The sequence below is a fragment of the Falco rusticolus genome, chromosome 1 (assembly GCF_015220075.1).
Source record: "Falco rusticolus isolate bFalRus1 chromosome 1, bFalRus1.pri, whole genome shotgun sequence".
In the NCBI taxonomy this organism is placed as follows: domain Eukaryota; kingdom Metazoa; phylum Chordata; class Aves; order Falconiformes; family Falconidae; genus Falco; species Falco rusticolus.
In genome coordinates, this window is record NC_051187.1 from 27,167,757 (window position 1) to 27,193,358 (window position 25,602).

Below are 25,602 nucleotides of genomic sequence, written 5' to 3' on the forward strand. Positions count from 1 at the left end.
GTATTTAGCAAGCAAGTAAACAGTCACAAGAAATAGCGTACAAGGGAACAGGTTTTCTCTACAACAGATATGGCACAACTATTCTCCTCGCCTCTGTGCCAGTGGTAAAGTACAGAAGGGACCGGATTCTGATTAATCCCAAGTCCAGAGCTCCCTGGCAGGCAAATGCCCAGGCCAGGCACCAGAAAGGAACTGTTGGGATGGATGGTTTCTGCCATCTTCAGGGCCGCTGAGCATCAGCAGGGAGCGAAGGCAGCTGTTCCGATGCAGAGGATGCAGCCCAGCTCCAGGTGTAGTAGAGGAGCAATTCCCAGGGTTGTGGAGCTGGCAGGCTAGGGAGCATCTTCCCTGCTCTCCATGCCAGGACCGAGTCCTCTCCCAAGCAGTGGCAGCAAGGGCCCCGGGCCAGCTGGGGCCGTGACAGTGGCCAGAGGCCACCTGCCGGCATGCAGCGTGGCCAGGCACTGCTGCCCTCACTCTAATGTGGTTTGTAGTTATTGGAAACCAGACTGCGAAGGAGCCGGGATCCTGTTTCTATGGAAATGTCCTGGAACAGCAAACGAGGAAACAGAAAAACAGAAGATACGTTAATGGCAGCTGCTAGGCAGGGCTTTCTCTGAAGCAGTTGTGATTTTGATGGGAGGTGTCTTGGGTCTCCTATGAATAGGTCTTCTCAGCTCATGTATCGCCTTCCCAGTGCAGAAGAGCCCACAGGAGCATGCCTGGATGGTGCACGGCTGTGAGGATGTTGCTTCTTCGCACCTCCGTGTGGCTCCCAGAGCTCCCAAACGGTGCCTGTTGCGCCACATCCCTGTGCACAGGGACACACCAAGGGCTCGCCCCAGGCTGCGGCCTTCGCCCCGGCCCCATGTCAGTCACCCAGCCCCATGGGTCGCCACCCCTGGGTACCTGGTGGCACCTTGGCCCCAGGTCGGGGGTGCTGGGGCCTGGGCTGGAGGGGGTCCGACCTGGGGGCCCTGGGAGCTGGGGGTCCTGGCTGTACTCCTCACCGAGTGGCCCGGCCTAGGTGGGACCCCCGCACTGAGGACCCGGGCCTGGTTGAGGACCCCCGGCCCGTCTGGGGTTGCCCCGCTGAGGGCCCGTGCTCGGCTGAGGTCCCCCTGAGAGTCTGGGTTTGGCCGCGGCCCCCCGAGGGCCTGGCACGGGCTGAGCCCCACCCTCGCCCCCCTCTCCCGAGGGGCTCCTCGGGGTCGCCCCCCGAGGGCCCGGGCCCAACCGAGGCGCCCCCGAGCGCGGCCCGTTGCCGGGGGCGGCCGTGGCCGTGCCGGCGGCGGGCGCGGATTGGCGGCGGCGGCGGCGGCCCCACCTCGGCGGGCGCGGGTGGGCGGTGCGGCCCGGTGGGCCCGGCCCGGCCCCGCCGCCACTCTGCCGGCGCTGCGGAGCGGAGGAGCGCGGCCATGGCGGCGGCCTCGGCGGGTAGGGCGGGCGGCGGGCCGGGGGCGCGGGCGGCGGGGCCGGGCGGGCCGGGCCACACTACACTAACGGGCCTCTCCCCGTTCCCTCCACAGAGGCGGAGACCCGGCAGCGGCTGCTGCGCACCGTCAAGAAGGAGGTGGGTGCCGGAGCGCGGCGGCCCCCGCGGGAGCAGCCCCGGAGCCCCGGTCCCAGCTCGGTGACCCCCTGCCGGGAGGGGAGCCCCGGGCCGCGGCATCCCGCTGGCTCCTGCCGGTGCTGGGGCGGCCGATTTCACAGTCCCCCCCCCAGCACCCCCGACGCCGGGCAGGGCTGGGGACCGAGCGTGAGCCCGCGGGGGCGGTGCGGGCTGCCGGCGCCGGGCGAAGCGGGGCCGCCCGGTTCCCGGGTAGGCGGAGGAGCATCCCTACAGCACCGGCGAATTTTGGCACCCCAGTGTCCTGTGTTTTTTGAAAATCGCCCTTCGCTGGTGGCAGAGCCGCGCTCACAAGTTGTGGTTTTCCGCGGGGGAAGAAGGGGCGACCCCCGGCGCTGCTGCCGCCGGGAGCCGGGCCGGGCCGCCCGCAGGGCCCTTGCGCAGAGCCGGGGCCCGCACACCTGTGTGCCCCCGTGCCCTGTGCGAGCGGTGCCGTTTGACATCTGATTGTGCTGATCTCTCCTCTCAGGCATCTTTAACTCTTGGTTTATACTGTGTTTTATGCTGAGCTGACTCAGGCTCCTTCTGTCTGCGCAGCACTTGGTGTTTATAATGTGTGTGGCATTAACACAGTGAGCTAGATGGGGAGCTGAGAGTCCCAGTGCTCTGCCACGGAGTTGGTGTGTTGCCTGTGTGTGGAGGTGGGCTGCATGAGCCAGCAGGGCCGCCTCTGCCACCCATCTGCAGCTGTAGAGCTGTCTGAAGCAGCTGAATGTTGTGGGACCCGCTGCAGAGCCTGGACTTGCTCTGCTCTGTGGTGGAGTGCTGGGTTGCCAGGAGCTGTTGTCATCTCTTGCCTGTGGCCTGTCCCTGCAGGTCACCTCCTCTGGGATTTTGGAGGGTATGATGTGGGACATTTTGTTTCTGGTTTTATGAGCATCTTGATCTCCAGCTTACCAGCTCCAGAAAGTGGAATGTCCCTACTGGAGACACTGCTCGGAGTAGGGTGAAGGAGACCGTGGGTGGTAGGGCTGAGGAGGGTGACAGCACAGTGCGTTTGACTGTTCATCGAGACTGCTTCCCACCTTTAATCCTGTGCTGGGTGTGGTGGTAAGGAATACTACTTGTTGCCTTGGCAACAGCTATTAAACCAGAAAAAGGGTATGACATTTATTTAGCATCCTGGATAAAGCTGACATCTCATTATTACTGTCTGTCTGCTACACCTCCCGAGTGGAGAGAGACAAAACAGCAGACTGCACATCAACTGCCGCTGCAGGGTGGTAGGCAGGGATTGCCCATCAGTGTGCTGATTAAACTGCTTGGCCAGTGGACAGGAGCTTCCTTCCAGAGACCGCTGTGGCTTCTGCAGGCTGTCACTGCACATGAGCATCTTCTGCGCTGGCGTTTAGTACGGGCTTCTCTCCCTTTGCCCTTCCTCCAGGGGATATGTGCTTGAAGAAAGTGCGGCTTGTGCCTAGGGGAGGAGAGCCAAGGGTTGTGACATGCCCTTCTGCTGTTTATTGGTAAAATAAATGTATTGTATGAGGGTTTGGTGAATGCAAGTAAAGACTGAAGGAGAGAGGTGATGTAAGGGGAAAGCCCTTCTGCCCTGGTGAAAAGCTACCAGCCAACGTGGCATGGTGCTGTAATGTGGGTGTTTGACACAGTCTAGTATCTCTCCAGCAGCCCTTTAGTAAGGGCAGAGCAGGTGCAGAGCAGAGATTGTTTTCTGGTGGGTCTCATTGCTCGGGGCTCTGCCTCAGGATGTTGGTGCAGGTGTGGGTTCTTTGCCTGCGCAGGCACTAGGCGGTTGCACTTCAGGTTTCTCCCAGCTGGAAGCAGTAAGACCTGGCAGGGACCCTGGTCCTGTGAGAAGGGGCTGTCTGTGCACTGCTGTGCAGGTGGGGATGCTCCATGGCAGACCCGTGCTGTGTGCTCTCTCCACCTGGGCTTTGCTCTGTTAGGATTTAAAAAAACCTGGGGAAACATGATTCCATGCATTATATAGTTAATTATTTAGGAGCATGTCTGAAATTGGGAGCTGGTGGGGCATTCTTCTGCCTGTTGCTCCCTGCTCGCTAGGCCCATTTTGTTCATGGTTTTGTCTTTTCTTCCTCTCCTAAACTGACTTCAGGTTAAGTCCAGTGCTTCTGCAGACTTCAGGGAGTAGTAGAAGGGGCTAACTGCAGAAGTCTCCCCCACTCCCCCCACCCCAGAATTTTTACCTTTCACAAAACTGTGTGTTCTCATTTCATTAGACCATATCTGATGTTGCTTCAGCCATGGCTCTATGTGATCTGCTGGGGTCCTCAAGTGCAGGTGAGCTCCACTGGGACTGGGGGCAGCTATGGATCGTACTCTGGAAGCCACGCCACATCTGTCATCCTACTGGAATAACTGAACAAATAAAATATTGTGAAGACAAGGTCTGATTAGAGAAGGTAGATAAAACAATAGATCAAAATTACTGAAAGCACTGCAGTGAGCAAATGGGCTTTAATATTTGGTTGTTGCCACGGTTAATGCATTTTTATTTTTAAGAAGTCCTGCTCTCCTGCTCTGCAGTAGATTTACAAGTTGAAATGAGTTGTGCTATCACCGTCATATTCCGCCCCCTTTTCCCCCCCCACCCCCCGGTCATAGCAAAATTGACTATTTGTCAGCTGACTGCAAGGGAAGGAGTAGAAGTATGCAAGATAAGAAGCATAACCAAATCTTCCCTGATTTTTTTTTTGTTGTTTAGAGCTATTATCGGTTGGAATGAGGCTTCTTTAAAAACCCACAGCCTGAAATATCGATGTTTAAAATGGCTTTGGATTTTCAACTAAAAATATTCTTGCAACCCATGCCTCTCCCCTTCTTTTGCACATTTCAGTTTTAATAGAGGAGAATTCTGAGGTATGTTTTTGACTGCCTCCAGGTAATTGCACTGCATAGAAAAATAGGTGGGGAAGCAGGTGTTACCCGTGAAATACAGGCTGTACTATACTGTGCCTGGAAAATGAGTTGTGTGAAAAGCTGAATGGAATAGGGGGAGTAATCAGTTGTCTTGCTTATTCTTCTGCAGAAACGTAGTTTATATTTTAACCTTCCACTCGGCAAGCAGCTTTAACTCTTTTCTCATCAACAGCTGCTGTGCCTGTATAGAACATGTTGCTGCCTGTTCTTAGAATTGTTTTAAAAAACTATTGTTGACTGACTACAGGCTGCTTGCTTGCTGATGTCCCATGATCTTCTATCGGATATAAGATTTATTTTTAATAGCTTGTATGGTTGTCACTGTGTAGCTGTTGACTAATTGCATCATCATGTATCATAGGGACAATAGTCAGTCTCTCTTCCTCCCACCCTTTAAATGATGTGCCCCCGCTATGCAGCCATATTGTCTAGTTCGTGGCTAAGTAACACAGAGTGACCGGTAAGAGCAATATTTTTGCAGCTTGAGTTTGTTTTTCTGGAGCACGTACATATGCCCATAGTTCCAAAATATCAGATTGCAGCTGTCACTGCCAGCTATTTCATTCTGGATTGGTAGAAAATTGTAAATTAATTTAATGTTATTAGGATTTGAAAAATTAATGTTGATAGCTTTAAATGTTCTCAAGGCCAATTTTTTTAAAAAAGGCCTTTGTGTAGCCATCAAAACTGTTCAGGCAAAATGAAGATGAGTATGATAAGCTGAAGGTTTGTAATGAAAGCTTCTATTTGCAGAGGGACCTTCTGACGTCTCTGAAGCACCCAGGTCAGCCTTTTTCAAACGTTCCTATATTAAAAGTAAACAGATGGCTTTAATGCAGCATTTCTCGATTGCCTGCATCAATCTCTTCTGAAAAGAGTATTACTAATCGCTGGGGACCATTTTCTCTTCTTTTGAAGATAAAAGCAGTGGTGTGCAGAAGTGCTTTCATGCTTCAGAACCCCTGGCTTGATGTTTTGTACCCAGAAGAGGTTTCATGCTGCTTTCCTCCTTCCTTCTCAGCATTCAAGGAGACGAGATCTGTATGCCAGAGGAGCCTCCTTCCTCCCCATCCAGCCTCTCCTCCCTGCTCCCAAAAGGTCATCCTCTTCTCCTGGTATCCTGGCCGTTGCCATGGAAATACCTGGTTTTGCACAGATTTAGGACTTCAAAGCAATTCGGGGCTGGAAGTTCCACCTAGTTTCAGTGCAGGTAGTGTCAGTCTTTGCCATGTTTGCTAATTGAATCCAAACTGCTTGTCAGTGTAGCGTTTAGCACCTCAGAAAACCGCAGCTTCATGGCATGATGGGTGCAGAACAAAGCAGGGTAAAGCTTTGAGATCAGACGTTGGAAACAGAGAAATGACTAAAGTTTTTCCTAAAATGTTTCAGTGCCTTTATTGAGCATCTTACAGCTAGTGGTACCAGCAGTGCCAACAGATGGCAGGGAAATTTGCGTTTGACAAGCACAACAGGAATAGAACCAGCTATAACATGATCTTAAATTAGTGTTGTATGTATGGATTTTTGGCCAAAAGTTGATGCCCTATGAAGAAGGTCTGTTGAAAAATACTGTCAGCAAATATGCATCACTGGGATCGTTCCCATTTCTCCCAAGGTACAATGTTGCTTTATGGACCCTTCAATGTAATGCCTTTTTAATTTCTTTTTCCAGCTAACTGCCCAAATATTCAGAGTTCTGCTTCCCCCTTACCCCCCAAGGAGACTCAGCCCAGTTCCCAGCCATGAGTACACGTGGTTCCTGGGGAAGGTCTGCTGGCTGGCCTGAAAATCCCACGTGTATCACATGGATGATATCCTAGCTGCAGAAGGTGCTGTGTTTTATTTAGTAAGCGATGATGAATAATTAAATAAGACTTTTAGAAAAGCCAAAGGTCTCAGTTGGTAGGATTGAGATCAATGTTTCTGTGGCAGCAAGAATATGGAGCTGACAAATGGCTTTAAAGGCTAGTGCATGTAAAGTGCGTGGTGCCATTAGAGCTGTCCCGGTGCTGTCCTCCTGTGGTGCAAGGGGACTGTAATCTCCCTTGGTCCATTGAAATGGCTGGTGAGAGTCCTTGAAGTCTGTGCGTATAAATAGTGCATGTACTCTGAAGCTAGCAGTATTTTAACTGACCGGAGCACAATTAATTGGAATTATTTAGTGGTCAGCTAATAAACTCTTAGGTAAGTGGCAGAGCTTGGCTGCAACTTGTGATGGTGCTGGAAAAGTCTGGCACCTGCTTTTGGAAGATAAACTGTCTTGCAACACTGAGTTTGATAATGTGAATTCTGTAAACAAGTCTGCTAAAAAAAGGATGTTGTAGCAGCAAGACAGACAATAGGCAGACATTTCAAATGAGAGGATAAATCTGGTTTGTGAGAGGTATCGGACTAAGAAGTTCCACTTTAGCTTAAAAAGTGGCTTTTAGCTGCAGCACAGGCAGTGTGATGGAAAGTGCTGTTTTTTCTATCCACCCAGCACACAGAGAGCTCTGGGGGCACTGGAGCGCACAGTCCATACACAAGTAGAGGACCTGGGGTTTGTGTCCTAGAGCTGAACAGCGATTCTGCACTTGCTTTGTCTTGAACACTGAACCACCTTTAGAATCATAGAATCACAGAGTCATTTAGGTTGGAAAAGACCTTTGAGATCAAGTCCAACTGTTTGGTACAAGTCAGCCTGAGAGCCAGAGGCTGGCATTTCTGCTGGGCAGTGTGGGCTGGCTGACCGGGTGGCAAAGCCCTGCAGCATGACTGTTGGAGCTGTGGTGCAAGTGAATCACGTTTGTCCTTGCAGATACAAATGTGTCTAGGGTTGTCTTAATATTGCATCTGCTTCACCAAGTGATCCTTTGGCATAATACCTGAGAAATGGTAACACTGTAGCACTGCATGGAAAGTCTTGCACGTGTATGGGAAGCTGCTTCCTGTGGAGCTTAACCAGAGCTTATTCCTGGAAAGAGATCTTGGTTTGGAGAAGCAATTAAAGAAACGCTCAGATTACTGCAAGGAGTGCCCACATGGACATGTTGCACCAAAACTGACATGTAAAATGGGATTTTTAAGTGCTAGAATTAACTTCCAAACACATAATCAAAGCAGCACTTGGAGACTGCAATGAGAATGAGGAAACACCAGCTCATAAAAGAATTGGAAGAACAAACAGACAAAAGCAAGTTTAAAGCCTGTATCATCAATGTGGGAGATATTTGTTAATTTTTTGTTTGTTTGTTTAGTTTTGTGAGGTTTTTTAACACAGAAGAGCAGATTAAACAAGTTTGTGGAAAAGAAACGCATTGAGATTTAGTAAAGAGACTTCACTGACAAACAGCAGTTGTGGATCCTGAACACAGTGCTTGTTTGTGCTGGATGCTTATAGGGATGCTTCTTCCTGATTCCCTGCATATTTACTTGAGGCAAGAGTCATCTTCCTGCAGTCTTGAAAAGAGTTGGGAAGGAAGAGAGATTTTCAGGGCTACTCCTGTATCTGCTGGGGTTTTTCAGAGCTCTTGCAGTGCTGCTGGCTAATTTTGTCTGGCACCATGATAGTCAGTGCTTGATTACCCTCCTAGGCAAGGTAGATTCTGAGAGGATACAGGCAGTGCAGCTTTCTGGCTCTGGTGTTGCATCATCTCATCCCACCCAAATCCTTGGCATCCCATGCAGAGGTGGACGTTCAAAGGTAGCAGAAGACACCTCAATTTCCACTATGTTTTTTACTATGAATCTTTTGTTTTCAGAATGTGGGTTACTTAAACATTCAGCAGAAGGTCTTGCTGTTTCTGACCAGGCTCGATCAATAGCAGTTTCTAAAAACACTTCTGCAAAGACCAACTCAATCACTGAAGGCATTTATCTTATTGTAGCTTTTATTTATATGAAGTGACTCTCTTTGTGGGAGGTCCCACTACAAGGGTGGAAATCAGACCTGGTTCTGTTCTCCCACTGTGTCACAACACTCTCAAAACTAGCCAGCTGCAACAAGGTCTTTCACTGTCACATACCAACGTACTCTTCGTGCCAGTCCCTCTGCTGCCTTCTCTTAGTCTCTCCTCATCCAGGGCATACGTTCTCTTCTCTTGCTTCTTCCTCGGCTGCCCTCTCTTCATTGACTCTCAAGCACTTAACAGAACCAGCCACAGCTGCACCTTATCTACACTGGCCAACCCGCCGCCCCTGAAGCCAGCCCACAGCTGTATATTATCAATGCTAATTAACCCAGCTTCATTCCTCTACACCACTGCTCTGGATGTACATGTTTCAGTGTCTGGCTGCTTTGCCCCTTTGGAGTGGGACAAAAGAGTCTGAGCACCCGGCTGTTGGCCTCACTGCTCAGTGACTTGTGTGTCTCCCTACCAGAGGCCGTCTTCCAGAATCCTGTCTCCAGGAGCCATGAGCAGGGTCTAGCAAACAGGCCCACGCCTGGGGGTGTCATCACAGCTGTATTGCACAGAGCTCGCTGTTCTGCAGCCCTTTTGGCAAAGTGACCAAGCTTCACCTTGAAACAGGACTGGGAAAAGGATGAAGCTGGCCACTCTGCATCTGGCTTGCTAGGAACAATTTCACAGAGTTACGAGCACAGCCAAGTACATGGGAGATGCTGTGCTTCAATACAAATGCCTTAATAACCAGCGAAGGGCTTTGCAAGAAGCATGGCAGGGAAAATTGTGACTGTAAACATCACTGGATAATCTAGAGTACAGGTTCTATGGTGACTTGCCTGGAAAAATCCAGCCAGGTGAAACAGAGTTCTGAGTCAATATTGCCTCAGACTAATTAAACCCAGGGTTACTGGTTTGCTTCTGATCTCTGCAGCTCAGTGGTTATTGCAACTGCTGTAATATTTGGCTTGCTCCGCCAATGTGAATGGCGGCTGGGACTGGGTACAGTTAAGAAGCACTGTTACGGGAACGTTGGATTTTGAGTTGAAGTCTAACCCTGGGAATTTTGTAGCAGAGAGACACAAGCCTCCATCCCTCTTTGGGGTCTGGGGGTTGTTGGATAGGTAAGGTTTTGTTTTTGTTCTTGAAGGGGGAAGAAAAAGTGGTTAGTCAAACAAAATTTTAATAGCAATGTTTTGACTGTGATGGAGCGGGCCAGGCCACGGAGAACCAAAGGGAAGGCTGAGACATCTGCGATCAGGAGCCTCGCTGCAGGTATGGGGGTGCAAGCTCAAATTGCTGGTCTGAAGTGGGTGTGCCAGGATTCCTGTTGCCCCTGGTGAATGCCATAACTCAGTTTTCTCAATGCCTGTGGCTTTTGGATCTGGCTTTGGAGGTGGGACGAGGAGGAAAAAAAAATGTTTTCCTTGTAATTCAGACGTGCACATGAAGCCAAGGACTAGCTCACTTCTTCACGAGTCAGTGATTCAGATGGTAATGTCAGGACTAGCTTGTCTTCTGTTGTATTTTTGGAACTGCAATTAATGCTGTTGTGTTTGGGTGGAGACCTTGTTGTGAGGTGTCCCTGTGACCCTGCTCTCCTGGCAGGGGGTGACTTGTGCTGTGCTCACAGTTGGAGCCAGGAGGAGTGTTTTTATTGTTGTGTAATACTTTATAATATTCTTCTCGAGTTTACCTACAGCTAAATTATTAGTTGCTGTTTTAATTTCCTTTCTAATAGAAGAAGAGCAAACATCTCATTTTCCTTAGGCTGGCTCTAGATAAAGAGTGGGCAGCCTCATTTGTTGAGATTGTTCTGGCTACAATATGAGAATTAGCATTAAAATGCTGGAATGCAGCATGTTTAAAGGCTGTTCAAGTCTTCTCTATAGAGTGAGCCAAACATGGGTTAGCTGGCATTCTTCATCCCTGCAGTGTCACAAACCCGCTTCGCTTTCCGGAGAGGATCTGGGAGCACCGTGGCAGATGGCTGCTGCGGCATTTGTGATCCCAGCTGGCTGTGGAGGGGCTGGGGTCCAGGTGGAAGAGTCCTTTGGGACCTGCAGACAACAGCACAGGAGACCCATCAAGAGTTTTGGGGTTGTCTGGGCTGGAGCTGTCCTACAGATGCCAGCTGTGTCTGTTTATGGGCAAATGTAAGATTGTTTTGTTTGAAAACTCATTTTATGTTACAAGACTGTATCCATCTGTCTAGCCCTTACCTGTTGGGGCTTTGTTTTTGTTGTTTAGCTGCTCCCGTTCTGCTCTAGCCCTTCATGCCCTTCTTGCAATCCGCTTTCCATTTCTATTTCTTCATGTATCTTTGATTTATTTTTAGTGTGATAACCTCAGTCAATACAGCGCGTTGTTTGTTTTTCTTTTTTTCTTTTAATGAGTAATTTTCCATTAAACTGTCTCTCTTGAAAGGTTGGTTTTTTGTGTGCCTTGAGAGTGCAGGTTGTTTGTGCTGTGTTGGCACCAAGATGCCTGGTCAGAGTTGGAGTCCCGCTGTGCTGGTTGCTCCACAGACACTGAGTAACCAGATGGTCGCTGCCCCACAGAAGGCAGTCCTGCAGTAGCTGCGACTGCAGGCATTGCATCAGAGCAGTGAGACGATGGCTTACGTGAAAGGTGGCTGGCAAATATTTGAATATACTGCTTAAATTTGAATATGTTCCTGTTTTAATCAGAAGCTGGTAATCGTGCATTGATTCTCAAGTGTATTTTGAGCGGGGGTTAAAATACAGACAATAGCAGTGTTGCCATGAGGGTACATTTGATAGCGATGTGTTCATCATTTTCTAGTAGCTGAGTTGTCTAGTGAGACAAGTGTCTGTGAACTGCTGACAGAGGAAGCTCATCCTGGGCAGGTGAGGGCTGTGAGCCATCTGGACAAAGGCAGCCCAGCCTGCTGGGAGAGCCTAATCTTGGAACATCCCTGAAGGCTCTGAGGTGTGCATCACTGGGCCTCCCTGCCAGGGCTGCAATGAGGGTGTGATCGGTGATGGTTCTTGGACTGATTAGTGTTTCAGAAGGAGGGATCGGCATGTCTTCGTTGGACACTTGTATGTCAGGTGGAGGAAAAGGAGGAGCTCTTCTTTTGGTGTGTACCTGGTCACTGGTGGACATGAGGTGTGTGCTGTGTCTCTACTTTGCCCCTGCAGCTGAGGTCAAGGGATATGTCTCACTATAACACAGCAAATAGAAGAGAAGGACTCCTTTCCTGTCACTGGGACTTGCTCTGTCCCCATTTCTGTTTCGCAGTGTTCCTTCTGTTGTTGAAGTTTAAAATAAAACACTGCTGGAACTGTGAAGCCCAAATGAGGATTGCAGCTGTCCCCTTTTGTGGTGCTCAGCACTTTTCAATGGTACAAGGAGCAAAACTATGTTGGGCATAGTGAGAGGAAGGGCTTGCTAACCTCACCTGCCTCACCCTGCTGGAAGGTGCCCTGATAAGGGACAGCTGCAATTTTTGGCCACTTGCCACAGTGGTGAGGTAGAAGAAGCAGCTTTCTTGCAGGTCTCTGGAAGCAGAGCCCTCTGCGCCTGGGGCATTCTTGCAGCTGGAGTCGAGTCGCTGCTCCAGGCACAGAGTCGGGATGTAGGAGCTGTATTGTGCTGTGCCAAGGGCAATTTCCCAGCACTCTGAGCCACCGCCAGTCCCAAGGTCCTCATCTCACTGTCAGCTCATCTGATCTTCCAGATACAGGTGGAATCACTGCGCAAGTCCTGCTCCTCCTGGGTTCACAAGCAGGCTCTGTTAGTCACCCAGCACACTGGAGCAGAGCAGTACTGGGAGCTGACCTGATTGCTTTGACATGCAGTGAGATGCTTCTGGCTTTAGATATGACTTTTTCTTAATCCATATTCATAAAAGGATTTCCTTTATTGAGCTGTCAGCTTTGCATAATTGACCTTGATTTTATCTTGCAAAGGAGTTTAATTCCCCAAATGATGCCATTAAAGGTCTCTCATACATGCGGGGTTTGCTTGGCCAAGTCTTGACCTGTGCTTTTTTCCTTCTCTCTGTGCCTTCAGAGAGAGCATCTTGATAAGCAGAACCTCTCTTATGCGCACATCTCTGCACTGTGAACCCTTTCCCCTGCATTTTTTGAAACCAAAGAGTGAAAAGCAAGATGTTATAGAGGCACTAGAAGATGAAATCCGGGCATGCTGACAGCTCTGTATTTAAAAGGAAAACCAGTGAGGAACTGGATGTTTAAGGACCAAACATTCAGCTGGACTTTTGCTGATTTCAGCAGGATTAGGGAGGGTGACAGCTGGGGATGGAAATCACCGCCACTCTGAGCAGGGTAGGACAGGCTGGCTGTAAGAGGCACAGCACCTTGTGAGCAGAACAGCTGGGATCTGCCTGGAAAGGCTGCAGTGTTTGTACCAGGGCTGTGGAGTGATGTGGGGACAGGTGGAGGGACAGCAGATCCTGTGGTCTGATGATAAGAGCTGGCAGGGCTTAGCCGGTGAGGCTCAGCGGGCATGGTGCCGAGGAAGCAGGCTGGATTGTGCCAGAGGGCAGCTGCCAGGGCTAGGGCAGCTCATGGGGCCATCAGGCTAGGTCTGCCTCCTTCATTAATAACACCTACTTCTCTAGCACTTTCTGAGCAAGGCTCCAAATTCCTTGAGCACTAAACTCCCCATCTCATGTGCAGTGCCTGTGTCCTACAGAGGTGTGGGGACAAAGGGAGATGATGTTGCTTGAGAGCTGAGGCAGCCCTCAGACCTGCTCTGTGTTCCCTGATCTGCTCTGCCCTGATCACAGGACCATACTCCCCCACGTCATCCAGCTTGAAGGGTATTTCATGCCAAATCCCACCCTGAAGGTCAGAGCACCCTGAGCAGTATTCCCCCAACTGGTGGACACTGGGAGAAGTAATTTCTGCTGAGAGTGCAAGTTTGCATTACTGGTGAGCAGCAGCACGTATTTTGGTGTTCCCTTCAGTGTCCTCCTTTCAGAGGACAAGGGAGTTCAGCACATCAGCAAGGTGGCTCCCAGGAGCAGTGGGAGGCACACAGGTAGGACAACACACTTCAAACAGGTGATGTTCAGCAAAGGGGGGACACAGCAGTTTGATGGCAGTGCTGGAAGCTCACCATCAGAAACAGGAAGTCAAGGTACTTAAAAAAATCCTCTCCTTTGATAGTGAGTCAAGTTTGTAACGTAGTTTCTGTGAAGGGTTGAATCAAAGCTTGCTCTAGCCCAGCTTTCTAGCTCCAAAACACCAAGCAAACAGCACAGGCTGCACGGGAAGGTGGGCCGGAGAGCGGGGAGCTGGCTCAGGTGCATCTGTGGAGACTGAAGGCATGGTGGGAAGTGCTTCGTGTTGGAAGGGTGAGGATGAGCTCTGCAGGGTAATCCTGTTCAGGCTGCTCAAGCTGAGCCATGGGGAGCCAGTCTCATAGCAGTGGTTGCAGCTGCCGGCTCTGAGGGGGTGTGTAACAGCTTTAATGCACCACAAGTTCATGAGCACTTAGGTACAGGGTGACCCTGCCCTATCTCCAAAACAGGGCTGAGGGGTCTGTATGCTATGAAAGCGATGTTCTCAGTGGGACGGAAAGATCTGGGCGTTGTCAGTGCTGACAGCAACAGGTACACAGGAAGAGCAGCAGTGCTAGGGGTACTTTGATTTCTTGCTCTGGTAGTCCTTGACTCCTCAGGCTCCTCTGACCTACTGCTGTGGATGAGCCAGGCAGTCCTGGGAGCTTCTCCGAGGCTACAGTCTGTCCTCTGCAGCCTGCTTACCTGGCAGGCCTGACCTTCCATCTTGTGTCTGCAAAAATTACACTCCTAATTTATGTGGGTTCCCATTTATGTTCTTCCCCTGATGTGCAACCTGTGTGACAGCTTCCTTTTGATTAATTGCACTGAAATGAGTGCCAATAATGTGTCATAGACAGTAGAGGCTCAGTCAGTCAGAGGGCAGTGCTGATTGCATCGCTATGCAAATGGCATTCCTGGTCACATTTGGTGCCAGGTGATCCTTGAATTTGGCATTGACAGATGGTTGGAGTCATTTGGGACAGCAATGTCACATGAAATTTGTCAAATCCTCATAAAATGAAAGAACATAACAATACTGTAAAAGCATTAAATATGAGATTTGGTTACCCTTATTAAGATCTCTTTTATGTAAATTGTACTTGATTCCTGAAGTTAATTCTCTGCTCATAGTTTTCCTACTTTGAAGTTTCTCAACAGCAAAACCACATTTATTTTTTTTTATACCTGACTTGTTGAAATAGCCAGTGGTGCTCAGCAGCCAGAGGTGCATTGATTCTCTGTGAGACCTCATGTGCTATTAGCAGCAATTAGAAAACTCAGAGAGCAGAGGAGTGTCCTTACAGACACAAAGTGAGCAGAGCATCTCGCCCACTCCTCTGCAGGTCTCCCCATTCTGCTCTGTGGCTGAAATGCAGCGTTTTCTCTAACTGGGCCTCTGTTCCACAGGTGAAGCAGATCATGGAGGAGGCAGTGACAAGGAAGTTTGTGCATGAGGACAGCAGCCACATCATCTCCTTCTGTGGTGAGTCTCTGGTGGGAAGTTGACTTGAAATGGGGGCAGGAACACCCTCTTCATGTTGGGCTTTTCCCTGCCTGGCGCTGGGGCTGTGGTATGTGGCTTTCCTGGGGACACACTGTGGGGTGTGGGGTGTGTGCTGGGGCTGGGGAGGTGGTTAGTGCCAGAGGATGAGTTGTTCTGGCAGTGGTCTGAGTCCCTGAGGCCTTTGCTCTGTGCTTAAAATATAGAGATGTGTTAAAAGCAGTAGGGGTGTTGGCAGTGTATAGTCACTTAAGAAATACCAAAAATAATCTGTTATTTTTAATTCCCTTGAGAACTGATTCAACAGAAAGTCTGTCAAATCCAAATATTTCCTTGCTATTATGAAACAGGAATTTATGGAAAGGAGTCTTCAGTCTGCCTGAGAGCAGGAGCAGAGAGGCTGGAGGCCGCTAAAGAATTCTAAATGGAATTTGTGGAAGATTTGCTCTGATACTATGCTGCTTTTGGGCTTGTTTTCTCGCAGCTGTGCTTTTCACTTAACCTTCTTTTTTCACTTGTTTTTTTTCCACTGGTGTGACAGCTTTATAAATGTGGAAGTGTTTCAGAATGTGTCCATCAAAATCTTGGCAAAGCATTTTATAAAAACCTTCCTGAAAAGCTGTTGGCTTTTATCTGTGGTATGTGGCAGGAGGACTTTGGGCAGGGACTGTGGAGCAGTAGAGGAGTATTTGTATCTCAAAGGTATACGGAGCAGGAGAGAGCAGCCGTGTTCTGGGTGGAACAAGTCATGAGTTTGAGGCCAGCTCTCAGCACCCCACCTGCTGTAGGGCTCAGCAGGCCAGCGCATCCTGGGAGGAGCATTCAGGGCAGCCCACCAGCTCCCATGGAGCAGCACGGTTTGTGGCAGCCCAAACTGCAACCACCGTGTGATAACACACAGTGTGGCTGGCGAGCTCACTTGGCGGCGGTGCCCAGGCTTGTCTTGGCAACTGCTCTACACTGGAGAAGTTTCTGGGGGCTGCAGCAGCCCACGGAGTGGTGCTGATAGTCCAGCATGTTGGCTCCCCATCTCTCCTCTGACAGAAGAAAACATAATTTTGCCCTTTAATGAGATCACTGCTGATTGTTGGGGAGAATTTGCAATCAGGGTGGTGAAATGAGATTATTTCTATTCTTTTGACCCTTTTGTGCTGCTTTCGTCACCCATTCAAAGTGGAGAGTAGTGTCTGCCGTGGACACAGTTAATGCCCAGATAAAGCAGTTTCTTCAGCAGCTTCAGCTGTCCAGTCTGCCAGGTGCTGCCAGGGTTAGTGTTTGCAAAAGTGGGGAGACCTGGCTGGTGGACTAGGGGGTGTTTGATGAATTTCAAACCTAGGCAGAAAGCAATTAGTCTGTTCATAGCAGGGCAAACATATCAGGCTATTGGATGAGCGAGGTGGTTGTAGCCCAGGAGCCCTGGGCATGGAACAGGCCCTTTGTGCTAGGTGCTGCATGGATAAGAAAATTTCTCAGCCCCTTGGGGATACAGGTGGGATAGAGCTGGAGCCAGATGGGGAGCTTCAAGGAAACAAAGGAACAGCGTTATTCAGGTGTGTGAACTGTGATTTTCATGCCCTGCCAGCCCTGTCAGTGTCAAGTGTTTACCCACTCACCCAGAGCTTGAGAGTGTGCTTTGGCAAGGCATCTGGTGCCCTCCATCTGCTTCTGTCTCTTCACTAGCAACTGTCTGAGAGATGGATACTGGTTTGGGGAGACACCAGTGACCGCTATGGAAGAAGAGCAAGTTCCTTGCTGTCCTCTGGCTTGGTAGTAGGCTTGCACAATGGTGGTTTTCCCAGGTGCCTTTGTTTTTGAATCTGTTCATAGCCCCTTCCCTTGGCAGTGTTACACAGAGTAGCAGTCAGCTTTGCAATGGACCGTTCTGCCAGATTCCTGCCAGACACTGTGGTTGTCCTTCCGGGTGCTGCTCTCAGGGCAGTGTGGATGAGAAAGCTGTCGCTGCTGGTCACTGGCAGCACCGGGGAAATGGTGGAGGTAGTTTGCTGAAAGTGGCTTGCTGAGGGCTAGTGAATCTGTCAGGCGTCTTACCCTGTTGTGCTTACCCAGTTGCATGTGTGAGATGAAGCTCATCCACCAAGATCGGCAGAATTGCCCTCTTTGGGATGCTCCCTGAATTTTGCAAGGCAAAGTTCCTACACTTGGACGCCTGATGGAAGTGGTTAGAGTTCCCTCTGCCTGCTGACTCCCGGGGCAGGATGGCTTGTCCTAGGGTGCAGCATGGGGTTTTTGGGAGGCGTGGTATGTGTGCCTGTGCCTCTGGCATGGGTAGAGGTTCCAACGGCAAGGTGGGTGCTGCCCTTTCTCCTGGCTCGGTCTGATCTCACACACTGCCTGGCCATGCACCGCTGCCGAGGAAGCGCTGCCTCCCCTGCCGTTTAGCAGCCTGTGATGCTTGCCTGCTGCCTGCTGCGTTTCACGGATTTCTACTGAGACGACAGACAGAAGAGGCATCATCGTAGTTCTGCTGGAGAAAGCTATGCTCCCTGTCTGCCCACTCACCAATTTTGCAGCCCTGGTGCCCGTGCTATACGCCACGTGCTGGCTCTGCCCCTGGCTGCCGTGGCAGTGTCTATGGCAACAGGCAGGGTGATGCCTGGCTGCAGCACCAGCAGCGCAGAACCGGAGTCTGGGCCCAGCTCTGCCGCACAGTGGTGGTGATGCGGGCTCCCTTGGCCTGAGCCTTCCTAACAGCCACGGCCTTCCTGTTCATCACAGTCCTGGGGCTCTGTGGAGAATTGCTGGGGGGGATTCTGCTCTGCAGTGTGCCTGGGTGCTCCTGGGTGCTCATCTCAGCCACCTCCCTGTCCCTTGCTGCTGTGCAGTGGTGAACCCTGAGACCAGGGGTTCCCAGGCCAGCAGTTGCCTCCGCAAAGCACTTAAATGGCAGAAACAAACTGTATCCCTTTCTGCAGGGCACAGAGCTGCTTTCCAAAGAGAGGCAGTGTTAGGGGCGGGATGCTAGCTGTCCCCTCTAAATGGTATGGCAGAAAGGACCTTGGGAGAGACCACTGCCAGCTGCTGGGAAAGCTATCCGCTGCTTTTTTCTGTGCCTTGCTGTTTGCTGCCACGTGTCCTCCCCAGGTGACAGCTAGCCAGCCCTGCGGTCCCTGCTTAAAGCCCAGCATAGCCGCAAGGGGAAGCGTTGCTCCTGCAAATGAAGGGGCCTGGGCAAGGGCAGCCAGGCTCTGCTGCTGTGGGTGTCTGCTCAACATTGCTACTGCCAGGGATTTGAGACAGGGATGTGGATGGGACCTCGCAGGGTCCCTGGCCAAGCAAGTTTCTTTAAAGGGCAAAGGAAGAAACTCCCCTGTTGTCCTGTGGCTCAGCCCTGGGACTGAAGCTGCCAGGGAACCTCTTCGCTGCTCTGCTCCAAAACCACGAGCCCTGGCTTCCAGGTAAGGGGGTGGCAGCCTGTGCCTGCTCGGAGCCTGGTCTGCTTGCTGTGCCTGTTGCTCTCAGCAGGGGTGTTTGCCAAGTTACAGTCAGCTGTGCTTCCAGCATGCCAGGCTGGGGCCATGTGTCTGCTGCTGAGCAAATGCTGCAGGCAGTGTGTGGAGGGGGAGCAGCTCTCCTCAATTTACAAATAGCTGAAGGGCAGCTTGCTAATTTGGAGGCCGGGAAGAAAATGACAGAAGTGATGACAACTAGCTTTTGAAGAAGTTGCTCCAAAAAGGCTCGTGCAGCACTGTTGCCGCTGAGTAAGACTAGCATCCACAGACAGAGGCACAAAAAAGAAGGAGAATGGAGCTGCGAGGTCTCCTTTTCTGCTCTGAAGAGCAAAGAAGCTGCCTTCTTCCTTTTCTCCTGGGCCCTTGCATAATAGACACGCCGGTGCTGGTTTCAGGCCTATGTGCCTTTGTACACTGCTGACCAAATGGCATCGAAAGAGCAGAACAGACTTCAAGGTGTGACTCATTCTCTGCTTTTCTGTGCAGCACGAGGCTTCACAGCCTGCAATTATTTATAGGCTCCTGTGACATGGACCTGAGGCATCCAGGCACGAAGGGTTCGTTAGATCCTTCTGGCTTCTTAATGATGCTGCTGCACTTTCACTGGCTTCTGGTGTTGCCTTCTGGTCTGTCTGCTGTTGCTTTCTCATTTGAATAGTATGCGCACCTTCCTCTGTTGTGGCTCTCTGTGAGACAGGTGAGCTTATAGAGCTTATAAATAACCTCTTTCCCTGACAAGCGGAGTGTGCTGCAAGCCTGGCTCTGGCTGGACAGAGCTGCCCTTTTCTCTGGGGAGATCCACTCACAAGAGCCTTCCTTGTCAAGCCCTCCTCACCCTCTGCGTAGCCAGTGTACCGCAAACCCCCTCTGATGAAACCAGTGGTCTGGCAGGAAAAGGCAGCTGCCCCCGGCTGCCCTGCTTTGCCTGTAAGGGAAGGGTTTGAAGCAGACAAACGCGAGTTGGCATCTGTCACGTTACGCTGCCCTGGGAGGCTGATGGAGAGCCGGCGGCAGGGCTGCGGGCCTGCATGAGCTGAGGGGTTTGTTGTCCACATCAGTGCTGAGACTGCTTTCATGCTCAACCCCCGAGTGGTTTGAATCATGCCAGGCCAGAGAGCTCTCAAGATCTTGGAAATACCTTTAGTCTTTTGCCAAGAAACAGAACTCCTACCTTACCTGGGTGTAGCTGCACAAAGCCCCTGTACCACGCTGTAGATCATATCCTTGGGGATGGAGAGAATCTCTTCACAGTGTCTGTTTGCAGTGGTGACAGTAAGTTAGTTATGAACTGGGCTCAAAAATTCAGAAGGTTAAAAAAGAAACTGCCGTTACCCTTGCATTTAGTGTGGACAAGGCACTCTTAGCGTGCTCAAGCCTCCGAGCCCTTGGGAGGGCACAGGGAGAGTTTTTTCCTGTGGAGGCTGCACATTTGTGTGTAATTTTGCCTGCAGGACTTGTGTTTTGGAGAGGTCTAGACTACAGCACTGACGGATGCTGATGCCCATTCTGTCATGCTGGAGCGTGCTGGGAGGCTTTTCAGCAGTCCGGGTGTTCTCCCGCGTGCTGCTCACTGGTTGGCAGGGAGGTGTGATGCACTGGCCGTGACATGAGCAGCATGATGTGCTGCTCTCCTGCAAGACCATGAGCGCTCTTGCGCATCTGCTGGAAATTCAGAATGGAACTGATGGCACACTGAGCATCTGGTGCCCAGCAGAAGTTGCCTTTGTGCGAGGGCTGCAGGGAGGCAGCCCTGGCTGCTGGTCCGCCGTGGTGCTGTGAGCTGCAGCTGCCCCTCAGCTGGGCTGCTTTGCACAGCCCTGTGCTTGCTGGGGTGGGCTGTTGTCTCCTGGCTTGGTACTGTAAGGCACCCTGGGGGCTGGCAGGGGCAGAGGTGCATTTTGATGGGCAGCAGAGTCAGGGACACCTCGTCTGCCTGCCCCAGGCTTGCTTGCATGGCTTTTCTCTCTGGTATACGAGGGTGGGTGTGAGGCACAGAGGGGCTTTTTGGGCTCATTGCCTTGCTGGCCTCTTGTCGCCACACGCAGCTGTCAGGTAACTGGGCCCTGATAAGTTGCTGCTTGGCAGCATAATTGATTTGACAGCTGCGAATGCCACAGATCCAGCATTGCTCTTGCGCTGTGTCCGGCAGCTCTGGCACCAAGCTGCACCGGGTGACCACTGGAGCCCAGCCCGGCTGGCACTCACTGCGGAGGCTGAGGTCGCCTCTGAAGAGCTGGAGATGGCTGCTTGAGACTAGAGAAATCCCCCAAAAATACTAATTGGAGGAGGGGGTGATGGTGCCCTGCCAATGCTGGCAACAGACTTCAGGGGCTGAAGTCCAGCTCCATCAGTAGAGAGCTAATGTTGGCAGCGTGGTGCCACAGAGAGCTCACCCTTGGCTTGGTCTTGGTGGAGAGGGGAGGGGGGACTTCTCCCCAGATTTTGAAGGTGCTGCTGTGGTTTCTAGTTCAGCTCTATGTCAGTATAACCTTACATTCCAAAAAACAAAACTGTGGGTTTTTTGCTTGCAATTCCACTTCAACGGGCTCCTGACCTCACTTGGCTGGGGCCAGCTCCACTGTGGGGGGCTAGCAGCGGAGACCTGCCGGAGCTTTCCATGGCTGGGCACTCTGAAACGGGCATGGCTGGGTGCAGCCTCAGGCAGATAGGGTTGTTTGTGTCTGTCGCTTTTATGTTAGTCTTGGAGCATGGAAGAAATGAATGAAGCGATGTGGGGTGGGGTGATTTGAGTGTGTGTGAGGGAGGGGTGGGTCTTCTTGCATTTGGTCCCAAAGCCATGAAGCAGCCTGGTCTTATTTTGCAGCTGCAGATAATCCTCTGGGACAGGTAGGAAGATCCATCCACGCATGGGCTCTGCTCTTTGCAGCATGTCTGGGCTTCAGGAGGGTTTGTGCAGGGCTTTGTGTAAAAACTACCTATCTATCCAGTGGCTCTGAATGGCTGGTATTGGGTGAGCAGGACTTGGCTCACCCAAATGCGTTGCTTTTCTGCTGTTAGCACAGGACATGTCTCACAGCACCTCAGATGCTGCATGCCCACCGTGTCTGCTCGGCGGTGAACTCAGGCATGGCACTAAGCAGGGCAGAGATAATGAGAGCTTCTCTCAGTCCTGGGAGCTGATGTTGATGGGTCTGCATGAAATGTCTTTTTAAATGTCTCCATAGAGTTGTTCAGCTGTAGGAAAAAATGCCTTTCCAGGCAAGAGGCAAATCAGCATCTGCTGGGCTGCCGCAGGGAAGGCTCACCGTGGCTGGCTCTGCAGCATTGGGTGGTTGGGGAAGGCAGGGTACTGATGCACCAGAAAGCTCATTGTCAGACCCAGATCAATAGCTTGCAGAACTGTGGGTCCGTGTAATTTTCCAGTGCTTTGATGAGCCTGTTTAATAAGTCTGTGTTTGACACTAGACATCCATCCTGAGCCCTCCCAGGGGATTCTGGCAAACAGATTGCCGGTGGAGCCTGTGCGTGTGTGTATCTTTCTGTGGAGTCATTGCCATCTCCCGCTGCCAGCAGAGCCAGCTCCCCGCTCACTGCGTGCCCAGGCAGGGAGCCTGGCAGGAGAGGGCAGGAGGCCAGCGCGTTCTGGGCACTCGCTCTGGTCCCGTGAGTGCCTGGTGCTGCCTTTCGGCAGGGCCCAGTGCAGGGAGTTAGGTGAAGCTTTCCATGGGGACTTAACTGCCAAATACCAGCTGCAAGGAGCCAACTGAGTCACCACCAGGCTGGAAGGGTCTCTGAAGCCAGACTGAGCTGCTGGCATTGCCTGTGGTTTATTGCCAGGTTCTCTATTGCCTTTAGGTTTTTCAGGAAAAGGTTGCGTGAACACAGATATTTTTTTTTTGTGAAAAAATTGCCCCATTTCATCTGCTGCTTTAGAAGTCCTCAGTGTGCCTGTCTCTTGCTCCCAAGCTTTCTCCTTCTCGCTTGGACCATCCCAGCACAGGGGGCCAGGAGGTGAAATCTGTTCCAGCTGCACCCATCACTCAGACTGGGCCAAAGGGAAAACTTCAGGGAGTTGTTTGGTTTCTCTGCAATCTGCAAGAAACCTGTGAGGAGAATGAATGTCAGCCTGTTTGTCTGCCTAGCAAAGCAATTATCCTACGTGGAGAAGAGGCGACGTGCTTGCGTGTTAGCTGTTGCATGTCTGATGAAGACATTTTCCTCAGGCCAGGTGGGGATGTTCTCTGCCCTAAAATACAATCTGAGAAGTTTTACCTCCCATCCTTCCATCTAGCCCAATGATTAGTGATGGTGGCCGGACTGATGAGCATGCTGGAGAGAGAGTGACTCGTGCGCTGAGCTTGCGGAGGGACCCCAAGTCCTGAACTGATGGCAGTGCCCTGCAAAAGCCTGCTCTCTGTCCCAGGCTTGGCTGTGGTGGCTGCTGGCCCCGTAGATGGTCTGGTCACCTGAAATGGTTTCAAACCTGTTTAGCCAGGGGACCACAGCATCACTGTGCGGTGTACAGCCACACTTAGCTTCGTGCTGTTAAACCACAGATAAACTCCCACAAGCTTAACCTGAGTGACTCTGTATGAGTGGGCTCTTGGCAGCTCCTGATCCATGTGATTAGTGTCACGCCATGAACCGGTTGCTACTGTGCTGGGAAAATCACCTCTCTGAAAACAGCCATCATGCCGGCACAGACCTGGAAGCAGGATGCAACCTCTGTGCATGCTGAGAGTTTCCAGCATTAGCATCAATTTACTTGCATTCAGGATATCGTGTAGCAGAGCTGTATCCTGGCATTTTCAGAACAAAGGACTGCAAGCACAGTGGGCCCAGTCCTTTCTCCCGCTCTGTTTTTATGAATGAGCAAAGTGCCCCGAGAAATCCTAATCCAGGCTGCGAGCTTGGCACATCAGTGCAGACCGCTCACTGTTGGTGGCACAGAGGTACCACCTCTGCGGTTCGAAAGCTGCATGTTCCCATTTCACTGCCAGTCTAGTAAGGTCTCTTTAGGCTGCCGGTTGGTCAGCTAAGCGAGTGCAAGACAAGTTAGTCTGCCTGACTAGTCCCTCTCAGGTGATTTTGGGGAGACTGTGGATCTACTTTAGCAGGCACAAGTTGACTCTCTTTTGCAGTACTTGCGTCTTGGCACACCCATGGTTCATGTTTACTTCCATCGAGCTAGTCATTTGGTTCAGATGAGCTGAACTTCTAATAAGCTTCACCAACCTCAGTCTTTCTTCTGTTTTGGGAAACTAAAATTGTACCTCTATATAGTCAGCAGATCTGATGACTGTGCGGGCAGCAAAGCTGTATCGCTGTCTGCTGTTTTGGGTCAAAAGACATCTAAGTTCCCTGATCTCTTGTCTGCTTAGATGGAAGTAGAACATGGCGCTGGTTTCCTCTTGAGAGACATTTCTCCTGTGGAGTAAGGTCATGGATCCAGCAGGAGACCGGCTGTTGTGACGTGAGCTCCGAGTTCTCCTGCCGCTTCAGTAACAACTTTGCTCTGTTGCAGCTGCGGTGGAAGCCTGTGTCTTATACGGCTTGAAGCGGAGGGCAGCAGGATTCCTGCGCAGCAACAAGATAGCAGCTCTGTTTATGAAGGTGGGAAAGAGCTTTCCTCTGGCAGAGGAGCTTTGCAAGAAAGTGCAAGACCTGGAGCAGCTCATTGAGAATGCGTAAGGCACTAGCATTGCTGTTATCCCGCAGGTCACTTGTGTTTTGGTGTGGGTGTGTAGTTCGAGTTTGGCTGTGGATCGCGATGTCCAGCTTGAGCTTCTACAGGGGGGATTAATTGCTCTTCCAGTGGAGCAGGGTCCTGTCCCGGGCTTTTGGTGTGTTGACCAACTGGTTGCTTTTATAGGAGACCGTGGGTTGCAGTTTAAGCTAGGTTAGACAAGTTCTTACTTCCTCTGCCCCTTGTCTCATGCTTCAGGGACAGCCAAGCGTGGTTGCTCCCAAGCTGTCACAGTTTATGAGCCAGGGCACTAAGCCAACTGGAACCAAATTTGGTCTGCCTCAGTGTGCAGGGCTTGAACCTGCAGTAATTCAAGTTCTGTCTGAGTGGCTTACTCATCCTTGGGCAGGAACCAGGGCAATGGATCGAGCAGCTACCTGGGGGCAGGAATCTTTATGCTGTCCTAAGATAAGCTGCGTTGCTTGTGAACTGCTGTCCTCAGGCACCAGTGGAAAAGGTGTGTGGGCTGGAGGACTCTGCTGAGGCAGAGGGTTGTTCTAGGGTGCCTTTACAGTGGGAAACTGATTTGGAGAAGTCAGTTTTGAAATGCAGATGTGCGCCTTCTGGAGCAGGGGGTGGAACAGATGAAGGGAGCAGTCTCCAGAGCCCTGTCCCCGTGTACTTCCCTGTGCATCCCCCAGCCACCACAGCCACCACCACTGAAACCCTGGCCTCGTGCCCCACGAAGTGCTGTGAGTGCCCTGGGCTCCTGCGGTGCTCAGCAATGAGCCAGTGATGATGTTATTTTTGCCTTGTACTTCTAAAAGACGAAATCAAGTCCAGAGCATCCCAGAGAATGCGCGCAAGATGCCGAAGCTGCCCAACCTGTCTCCTCAAGCCATCAAGCACCTCTGGATCCGCACAGCCCTCTTTGAAAAGGTCTTGGATAAAATCGTGCATTACTTGGTAGAAAACAGCAGGTGAGTGCTGGCACAGGCCAACCCTTTGCCTGTCCTAACTTGCTACCAGCATCTACCCCTCCTGAAGGTGCTAGAGGTGTTGCTGGCTGAGCTGCATCCAAGTGGGCCAGAGAAAGCCCTGGATGGCACAGGCCAGTTGTGCTGCTCTGTGCCCATCACGGGGACTCTGATTGATACCCTGCTGCTGGTGGCCCCTGTACACGCCCTAAAACAAAGAGAGGCCACTCTTGCTCTGCTGATGGGTTGTCAGGGTTGATGCTCTGCTGGGTTGTCAGGGACTGCATTGCCCTCGTCTTCTGGAAACTGCATGCTGAGGTGTCCTGTCCTGGGGATGTTTTGTTAGGAGATGGTGATGCTTCCGATGTGCTGCAGGAGGGCATCTATCCCCCAGGAATTTTACAGCTAGCAGAAACAGCCTGTTAAGGGCTTTTTGCCTTCTTACCATCAAGAAGTGATACAGAAAGAGCAGGGCATTACAGTGATTTAAAACCACTGTCCCAGGGGGTTGACATGCTACAGCATTCTGCTGTCTTTCA

General features: G+C 51.2%; 1 protein-coding gene across 3 annotated transcripts in view; it reads left to right on the forward strand.

Moving 5' to 3' along the window:
• Positions 1-1,394: 1,394 nt before the first annotated feature.
• SGSM1 (small G protein signaling modulator 1) overlaps positions 1,395-25,602 on the forward strand; it is a 48,393-nt gene continuing 24,185 nt past the window's right edge. For all 3 annotated transcript variants that reach the window (XM_037375255.1, XM_037375253.1, XM_037375254.1), the window contains exons 1-5: positions 1,395-1,437; positions 1,530-1,573; positions 14,876-14,951; positions 23,925-24,087; positions 24,914-25,066. In XM_037375255.1, coding sequence (XP_037231152.1) covers positions 1,419-1,437; positions 1,530-1,573; positions 14,876-14,951; positions 23,925-24,087; positions 24,914-25,066 — 455 coding nt within the window. In that variant the 5' untranslated portion in view covers positions 1,395-1,418. The remainder of the gene's footprint in view (positions 1,438-1,529; positions 1,574-14,875; positions 14,952-23,924; positions 24,088-24,913; positions 25,067-25,602) is intronic.